At 52.0% G+C, this 9,678-nt stretch overlaps 1 protein-coding gene across 1 annotated transcript in view; it reads right to left on the bottom strand.

Moving 5' to 3' along the window:
* Nucleotides 1–9,341, bottom strand: part of LOC104527945 (deleted in malignant brain tumors 1 protein) — a 22,628-nt gene extending 13,287 nt beyond the window's left edge. Inside the window, 3 exon segments of the mRNA XM_029085914.1 lie at nucleotides 1–243; nucleotides 8,025–8,354; nucleotides 8,984–9,341. The exon segment at nucleotides 1–243 is cut by the window's left edge and continues 78 nt beyond it. Coding sequence (XP_028941747.1) covers nucleotides 1–243; nucleotides 8,025–8,354; nucleotides 8,984–9,341 — 931 coding nt within the window.
* Nucleotides 9,342–9,678: the final 337 nt, after the last annotated feature.

The following is a 9,678-nucleotide window of genomic DNA, read 5'->3' as shown; positions in this document are numbered from 1 at the left end:
CGGTGCAGTTGACCTCATCCAACCAGATCTGTCCCGTCCCTTCTCCGTACCGAGCTCCTGGTGCCACTGACAGCAACGTCCCACAGCCCAGCTGCCGACACACGACCTGGCCCTCAGGAGAACCCCAACCATCATCGCAGACTGTCCCCCATGTCCCATTGTGGAACACCTCCACCCGCCCGGCACAGGGGCCAGGGCCACCTGCCAAGCGAAGGAGCTTCCCTGGGCTCTCAGCAGCTGCACCTGCAAAGCCAGGAGGGGAGAGAGGAGGGGAGGTGAAATCTTAGCGGTGGATGGGGCTCGGCTGCTCATGCATTTCAGATGGCTTCTGTCCCTCAAAAAGGGCTTCAGAGGTGGTACTGACCTTCCCACACCTGCTCTGGGCATCTCAGATGGCCCTGCACAGTTGGCAACTGAGCCCCATCTCTGCATCTAAACACCTGAATTGACCTCAGTGTGGATCCCACACCCCAGAAGCCCTTTTCTTATACTGGGCACTGGTGAGGCCACACCTCGAGTGCTGGGTTCAGCTTTGGGCCCCTCACTCCAAGAAGGACATGGAGGTGCTGGAGTGTGTTCAGAGAAGGGCAACGGAGCTGGGGAAGGGTCTGGAGCACAAGTGTGCTGAGTTCCCGGCTGAGGGAACTGGGGTTGTTGAGCCTGGAGAAAAGGAAGTTGAGGGGAGGCCTTCTCACTCTTTCCAACTCCCTGAAAGGAGCGTGTAGAGAGGTGAGGATGGGTCTGTTCAACCCAGGAAAAAGTGACAGGACAAGAGGAAATGACCTCCAGTTGCACCAAGGGCAGTTGAGATTTGATGTGAGGAAAATTTCTTTGCTGAAAGGGTTCTCAGGCATTGGAAGGGGTTGCCCAGGGCAGTGGTGGAGTCCCCATCCCTGGAGGGATTGAAGAGTCGTGTAGACATAGTGCTGAGGGACATGGGTTAGTTGGGGACTTGTCAGTGTTGGGTCAGTGATTGGACTTGATGATCTTAAAGGTCTTTTCCAAATCAGGCAATTCTGGGATTCTTGCTCTTGTAATAGGCAGAAAAAATGGATATATGAGCTTGTGCTTCACCATCAAGAGTGGGTAATGCCTTGGTGTCCAGGTGCATGGCAAGCTTGCAAGGACAAGTGGAAAAGTGCTTCAGCTAAGAGTCTTCCAGTGTGTGAGACCCAAGGCAAGAGATTGATGCTAATCCCATAGACACACTTCTGCAAGAGCGTTAACCAAAGGGTGACGGTGCAGAAAGGAGCCATAACTGGACGTTAGTCACATGGAGAGCTCAACTGGGTCAGCAGAAAAAAAAATCGTTCAAGAGGGATATGATTGCGTTGTGTAAATAAGCTTTTTGACCATGGATAATGATTTCCGAAGTGCTCAGGCACCGATCTATGTGCAGGTCCACCTATCAGCAAGTGAGGAGCCAGACATAGCACTTGGGAAGTCACAGGGGCCAGAAAGAGGACAAAATGGGTTAAAAATCAAATCCCTGAGTCATTCAAGTACGAACAGCACCCGGACAGCTGAGGCACGCCAAGTTCAGGTGAGCCCAGCTCGGCTCTTTCATTCGGGCTACGTGGTGGAAAGCGTCTTTGTGATAAAGTGTATTTGTGATTAAATGTCTTTGCGATTAAATGTCTTTGCAATAAAGCCCCTTTGCAAAGCCACCCCTCAAAATTCACTTCTAGGAAGAGGCTGAACCAGATGCGTTACAGGCACTCGGTGTCCAGTTTGCAAACTCTCTTGTCCCCAGGCTAAGAGAACAATCCTGACAATGGCTGCCTCTTCTTTTTCATACTTTTCTCACTTTCCTCATGCTCTGCTTCCTTATTTTTACCAGGAGCGATGAGGCTACTCTGTGATAAGCGGTAAATCAGCCCTCCAGCTGAGACTTGGATAGGTATGGTTGGACTCAATGATCTCAAAGGTCTTTTCCAACCAAACGATTCTATGATTCTATGACTTGGTAAAGCTGATATATTCCTTGGTGTGTTTCTTGCAAGCACTGCCTGGTCACGTGTGCATTGACCATGGATAAATCCCAACCCAGATGTCTGCAGCCAGCCAGGAGATACTGACTGTTGAAGAGGCAAACACTGTACTGAAATTTCCAGGAGCAGGATTTCCCAAAATAAGTGGGAAGATTATGCTCTTCAGGAATAGATCATCAAAGAAAGACAAAACCCAAGCAAAATTTTAGTTCCAAGAAGTGATGGTACAAACTGCCCTTAGCAACTCATCAGCCTGGAAATTTAAACTCCATCCCTACCAGCAAGGAAAGCATGTTCCTGATTTTGCTCAATCCAAACCTGATCAGAGGATGAGTGTTTCTTCTCCTGCCCTTTGTAAATGTGAAACACAACAAGGGTTGTGTCTCTTGCCAGCATCTTGCCTGTCTTGCCCATTAACCCAGCAAATATTTGGTTCCTTGTGCTGCTCAACCAGGAGCCACCCAGCCTTGTCCTGGCAATGTGGGTCTCTGCTTGCTCACCTCACCATTGTACAGGGAGCTGCCCCTCAATGCACAGTGCTGTTGGGTTTGGCCAAGCCACCTCCGTGCCGCAGTACCATGAGTTTGCCATGCACAGTCGGGGATAAGCCAAGATTAAAGCAGAGCAGGAGCAGCTGTGGGCAGCTGTGAGACAGCTTCAGGACTGAGCGTGCTTCCCTACCCTCTTGTAATGCTCACAAGCCTTTAGTTAAGGGGCAGAAGCCTTTGATGATGGAGCAAAAAACATGTTTGCAGAAGCAGACCTGCAATGCATGGTTCTTTGAGTGAAGCAGAGATAGATGAGCTCCCAGCTTTGTGTAAAAAAACCTTTCACCTGCCTCCAAAGCCATCACAAGCCATTCCCCCCTACCCCAGACCCCCAAGTGAAAACAAGGACCCCCAAACAGCCTCTGCTGCGCTCCACAAAGTGCTGTCTGAAGCAGCTGGAGGAGCTGACATGACCAATGGGCTCCCTGAGGTCAGCAGGGAAGGTGAACACCACTCACCCCAAAGGCACACCATCAGGAGGAAGGTCCCCACACTCTTGGTCCTCACGTGAGTAGGTTGCTTTCTGCATCCAGAGCAGCTGGACGAGGGATGGATACCACCCAGCATCCCCATGTTCACAGCCTGGCCACAGGCTGGAGGCTGGAGTGGAGTATGCTTGTGAGAGATGCCAGCTGAGCCTGGTGTCCCACTGGCCAACTGGGATTTCTGCAGCGAGCCCTCCTATTCCTCAACCCTGTTCTCCCATGGGAGCTTCACCTCCTGTGAAGCTCTGCCAGGAGGTGACCTGCTGCCCCATGCTGTGGCCAGTCTTGTCATCAGCTTGCGAAACGTTGAGCTGTTCCAGGAAAACATGGAGCAAACAAAACCCTCTCGACACTCTGATCCCGTCTCATACGTGCCAGCCCCTGTGGCCACCTGGGCTGCCCTGGTGTGTCCTGATACAAGAGATCTACTTTGGACAAGCTAAATCAAACCTCTATGGGGAAATAAAGGTGCACCTTTATTTCACAGCAGAGGCTGGAGCAGCTCTGCTGTGAGGACAGGCTGAGAGAGTTGGGGTTGTTCAGCCTGGAGAAGAGAAGGCTCCAGGGAGATCTTATAGCAGCCTTCCAATACCTGAAGGGACCTACAAGAAAGCTGGGGAAGGACTTTTCATAAGGGCAGTTAATGACAAAACAAGGGGAAATGGGTTTAAACTGAAAGAGGGGAGGTTTAGATTAGATATTAGGAAGAAGTTCTTCACTGTGAGGGTGGTGAGACACTGGAACAGGTTGCCCAGAGAAGTTGTGGCTGCTCCTCCCTGGAAGTGTTCAAGGCCAGGTTGGATGAGGCTCTGAGCAACCTGGTCTAGTGGAAGGTGTCCCTGCTGATGGCAGGGGGGTTGGAACTGGATGAGCTTTAAGGTCCCTTCCAAACCAAACCATTCCATGATTCTATGAAATATTGCTGCATTAGCTTCCTTAGAAAGGGTCTGGTTGGGTTTTGGGGGGTGAGGAACCATTCACTGCAAGGAAATAGGTTCCTAAAGACTGGAAATGACTTTTCTGGGGAGGTTGGAGCCAGAACCTTCACTGTAGCCATGTGCCATCAGGTGAACTGGGACCCTATTCGCTATGAGATCACCCACCTTGTGATGATTTGGATGGTTCAGTTGGGTTTGGAAAACAAAGGGAACTGCCATTCTATTGCCCTACTGTGGCTGCACTTGCAAGACCTTATGGGTCCCTTTTGGAGTAATAGTTTGCTTCTTGATCTGTTATGCAGATAATGCTCCAGGCACGTCCCTTGCAAATCCCTGCCCCAGGAATGTCCCAGGATCCCAAGAGGATGGAATACTTTACTGTCATAGAATCATCGAATCATAGAATGGTTTGGGTTGAAAGAGACTTCAAACATCATCTAGTCCAACCCCCCTGCCATCAGCAGGGACACCTTCCACTAGACCAGGTTGCTCAAGCCTCATCCAACCTGGCTGTGAACACTTCCAGGGAGGAGCAGCCACAGCTTCTCTGGGCAACCAGTGTCTCACCACCCTTATCGTGAAGGATTTCTTCCTCAGATCTCATCTCAATTTCCCCTCTTCCAGTTTCAAGCCATCACCCCTTGTTCTGTCATTCCCTGCCCTTGGCCAAAGTCCCTCCCCAGCCTTCCTGGAGCCCCTTCAGGTACTGGGAGGCCACTAGAAGGTCTCCCCGGAGTCTTCTCCAGGCTGAACAGCCCCAACTCTCTCAGCCTGTCCTCACAGCAGAGCTGCTCCAGCCCTTGGATCATCCTCATGGCCTCCTCTGGACTGACTCCAGTAGGTCCATGTCTTTCTTATGTTGAGAGCCCCGGAACTGGATGCAGTTCCCCCTCCCATTCCTTTGCGTTGGCACGCTGACGTTGTGCCTGAAGCCAGAGCAGCTTGTCAGTGGAAAAAAAAAATGAGCTTTGTAAAAGGGTTGTCAAATTAAAATCACTCGTTGCTCCAAATGGGAAGGTTCAGATGGAGGTGGGTGCTGTGCTGGTGGTGCATTGAAAATGGGACTTGCATTGGGCAAGGATGCAACCCCTGGTACAAACAAGGTGGATGGTTCTGCTGGTGTCTGTGCAAGAATGAGAAGCAAAACTAGAGCATGGAATGGGCAGAGCATGGCCAGGAAGGTCTCAGACTTAGTTTAACCTGTTCAGCCTCAGGCAAAACCTGAGAGGGGTAATAGAATGGAGGGAAAGTTGCTGCTGGTAGGAAGATCAAACAGGAGAAATGCAGACCTCTGAGGCATGCAGCGCTAGGGCTGAAGATCCAAAGGAAAAAAGAAGTGTACCAAACAAAGGTACAAGGTGAAAATTAGGCTAGAAATGAGTCAAAACTCATCTCATAAAAAAGTAGAGCCAGTGGAGAAAGGTGACTGTGTTCATTTGTACCAAGGCTGAGCGAGCCCAAGGACTTTGTTCCCCTTCTTTGCAAACAAACAGGCCATCAGCAAAGAGATTCCCGACACCAACCAGCACGGAAATGCCGTGAACTGTCATAGCCTGACCTGGCCGATGCGGCATTGGGCAAGGGTGTTTCTGCTGGGATTGTTTTCATAGTCTGGACAAACAGCTGCTGTGGATGTGAGTCATGTCCTGTGTCCCTTCTGCTCCTTTTGAATTTGGGTGTTGTGTCCCCTTGGGAAGTCTGGGAAGTCTGAAAAAACCCCTTCTTGAGATACTGTAGTCCCTCTCTGCAGAGATGGCCATGGCCTGAGCTTGGATTGAGCAGTTGCTGGTCCTGCATGCTGGACACATGAAAAGCCCCAACTCATCCCAGCTTTATTATAAAGACCTTCTCCAAATGGTCCACATATTTTATTGTATAAAACTGCAGCCAAGCTCCTGCTGTCCCCTATTCTGAGGACACTCTACACAGAGCTAGACATAGCCCTGGGTCTTTGACGTAAACTTTGGGACAGGCAAGGCTGGAGGACCAGGTCTGCTGGGGCAGCCAGCAGGAAGATGAGAAGGTTTGGGTGCTAGTAGGAGGATGAGAAACCCTGAAGTCCCAGGAGTGATGGATGTCCGTGGAGGAAGAGAAGATGACCTTGCAGTCATGCGCTGACAGGAGACACCTGACCAGGGAGGCTGTATGGCTTAGAAGTATCAAGATGCAAACTGGTCACAGTTGCCAGCTGCTGGCAAGGAGGGAAATCGTTGAAATACATGCCATGACTGTTTGGTCATGCACATCTCCTCCCTGCTGCCTCTGGCATTGACTCTTCCATTCCATGCCCTTGTGGAGCAATCAGCTCGGCTTGCAAGGCACACCTTCATCACAACCTGGTTGAGCTTGTGGTCCCTTCATTCCTCTGCCATGTCACTGGGATATTCCTCTGACCATGGCCCCTCCTGGCTTTACCAAAGTGGTGGATGGTTTGGGGCTCAGACCTGACTCCATGGGTTGCTCCATTAGGAATGTGACACTTCCTTGTTGGTGGCCAGGATCTCACCCAGCATTAGGAATCTTGAGTCTCCTGTGTCTAACCCAATCATCTACAATCCCTCTATAAACAAGGGGCCTGTTCTTAGACCTCTTCCACCAAGTCAATGTCAACCCATATCCCTGGATCTAGATAATGCTGCGTTATCGTTCTCTCAGGTTTCAGGGTTTTTACTGGTATTCAGAAGTGGATCAAATAAATACAATGAGTGAGGGACCTCTCACCCCGTTCTGGACGGGCTTTTAAGGGTGCTCCTCATTTTGCAAAGATGGTTGCGTATGATGCAGGAAAGCACCCTGCTTGCTTGCTTCTGGAAGTAATCCAGGAAGTAATTCAGGAAGTAGTCCTCACTTCCATGGGAGATTAGGGGAAAAGGTCTAATCCTGTTGGGAATGTGATGAGGGTGATGGCACTGGGTGCCACTGCAGATGAACTCTGCAGGGATTATAGGGGGCTATAGGGCTAGGAATAGGGATTATAGTGGTTATAGGGCTGGGAATAAGAGGAGTCTGTGCAGATGGGGTTGGGATGCTGGATCATGCCCAGAGGACCAGATGGGAGTTATTCTGAGAAGACCTTCTTTGGAGACTTTGAGGGTGCTGCATGGAAGAACTGGGACCCACAGAAGCTCAGAGTGCTATGAGGCACACAGGGTGGGGGTATCTGCTCTGTTAGAGGAGGTCCTCTCTAGTGAGCCCATTGCAGCAACTGCTCCACTCTTCTGGCTCCACAGAACAGGGTCTTCTGGGGTCCTGAGGGAACCTTGCCTTCGATACCAGGAACATGGCTGCCTAAGCCTCAGATGATGTCCCAGCGTCCTCTGTCTTCTTTATGAGTGGCTTGTCTGGAAGATGAAGGAGGAGGGTGACACATGGAAGGTAGAATCCCCAGCCCCAGGTTGGGGTGCAGTCATGCCAGCCAGGAGTGCAATCAGCTCCACTAGGAGAGCTCTTACCTGGAGAGTGTCCAGACTGTCTTCCACACCTCGTCCACAGGTACAGGACCAACAAGGTCCCACAGAGCGTTGCCCCCAAGCCAAGCAGGCCTGCCAGCACCGAGCAGGACTTTACAAGGTCTGCGGGAAGAGTGAAGCTCAGAGGGGGTTGGTTGGGTGGCCTGACCCTCTCTCACCCTTCCCTTCCCTTCTACTACACATTTTGAGAGACTTGCAAGATCCTCCCTTAATGTCCTTCTGAGCCTTGACCCTGGGGCTGGTCTTCATCAGCAGGAGTGATGGGTCACCCTCTACTTCATGAAGGTGGGTTCACAGACACTCCCTCACTGGGCAAATGCAGAGCATGTCCACTGAGGATGCTCAGATCTCCATGCCCACTGAGATGCCTTCACCCAGTTGGTCCCACTCCGTGGCTTCACAGCTGCTGCCTTGAGGTGCCTCTACCCTGCCCACCTGACAGCTTCTGGTAAAAAGGTTTATGGCAACACTTTTCCCTCCTGGGAGGGAGCCAAGACCAGGACGGAGACAAGAACCTTTACCCCATCATGTGTCTGCACTGGGTTGGCCCTGATGGTAGACAGAGCGGACAACCAAGGATCCCAACACTTACCTCTTGTCTCTGCGCACACCACACCTGCTGTCAAACCCTGCTGGCACGGCCCCAGCCCCGTCTCTCTCTGCTGGCACTCCAGGAGCAGCATCTCATTCCCCCGACAGCTCAACCCCTCCAGCAAGTCATGGCCATCACCTTGGTTGAGGTGGGCTCTGAAGGGGGCCGACTGGGCTGGTCCACAGCCCAGCTGCCTGCAGACCACCTCAGCTTCCAGCAAGCTCCATCCGCTGCTGCACACCCCATGCCAGGTAGTGTTGTAGAGCACTTCCACCCGTCCTGCACAGGGACCAGGACCATCCTGTACCCTCACCTGCAAGGGGTTTGGACCTGCAAGGAAGAGCACAAGAGGGTGAGATGGCTCGTCCAACCCCATATGGCGACAAGAACTTCTGACTTGCTCTCGAGCATGAAGGCAAGCCACCAGCACCCATGACCAGCTACAAGGCATGAGTTGCCTTACTCCATCCCTTTGTACCAGATGCCTTAAGAAGCAACGTCATCACAGGGCTGGTATCTGTGAGATGGGGCTCCTGGAAGACCCACACCCACCTCTCTGGTGGTACTGGGCTCCTGTGTCTAGGGAAGATGCTCCTGGAAGACCTACACCCACCTCCCCGGTGGCACTGGACTCCTGTGTCTAAGGAAGATGCACCTGGATGATTGTTTTTTTAAGTAAGGCTTTGCCCATCACAGGATGATGTCATCGATGAGCTAGAGGGACGTAGTTAAATCAATATGAGTGATGTCCACAACTCCTGTCTATGACAGGGTGGCATTTTTGCTCATCTCTAAGCCAAGTGGCTGAGTAAAAGCTTCTGCTCTGATGCTGGGGATGGGGAAGAGTGAGCAGAGAGGAGAGAGTCTGGCATAGCCCTGGGGTAGAACAGAAGCTCCAACACCTCCCTTGGATGGACACCAACCATCCTGGTTCTCCCAGTTCCTGAAGCTGGCGTTACCTGAGCACACCACGCCAGCATCCTCGCTGTGGCCGCAGTTGTGCTCTCCCCAGTTGTTCAGCCCACACTTGGTGAGGTTGGACTCCATCCCTGTGCAGTGAACGTCATCCAGCCAGATGGGATCCACCCCTGGTCCAAAATGAGCCGAGCCTGGTGCCGACAGCGCGATCCCACAGCCCAGCTCTCTGCACACCACGGTGGCATCTTGGAGGTCCCAAGCGTCGTCACACACAGTCCCCCACTTATGGTCGTGAAGGACCTCGACTCTCCCCAGGCAGCTGTTTGAGCCATTCACCAGTCGCAGTGGGAGCTGCCCTGAAGTGGATGCATCTGTGAAGGGAGCAAGGTGCACTTTCATGCCTGACCATCATCCATGGCTCCAGCTGGGAGTTGCAACATGCTAAGCTACAGGAAAATGTGGGATTGAGTGCACCCTCAGCAAGTCTGTCAACGACACCAAGCTGTGTGATTCACTTGACACACTGGAGGGACGGGATGCCATCCAGAGGGACCTTGACAGGCTTGAGAGATGGGCCTGTATGAACCTCATGAAGTTCAACAAGGCCAAATGCAAGGTCCTGCACCTGGGTCAGGGCAACCTCAAGCACAAATACAGGCTGGGTGGAGAACGGATCATGAACAGCCCTGAGGAGAAGGATGTGGGGGTGCTGGTGGACAAGCTCAACATGAGCCGG

The sequence above is a fragment of the Antrostomus carolinensis genome, unplaced genomic scaffold (genome assembly GCF_000700745.2).
Source record: "Antrostomus carolinensis isolate BGI_N321 unplaced genomic scaffold, ASM70074v2 scaffold23787, whole genome shotgun sequence".
Lineage (NCBI taxonomy): Eukaryota > Metazoa > Chordata > Aves > Caprimulgiformes > Caprimulgidae > Antrostomus > Antrostomus carolinensis.
Note: the sequence above shows the minus strand (reverse complement) of the source record. Positions and strands in the feature narration are given on the sequence as shown.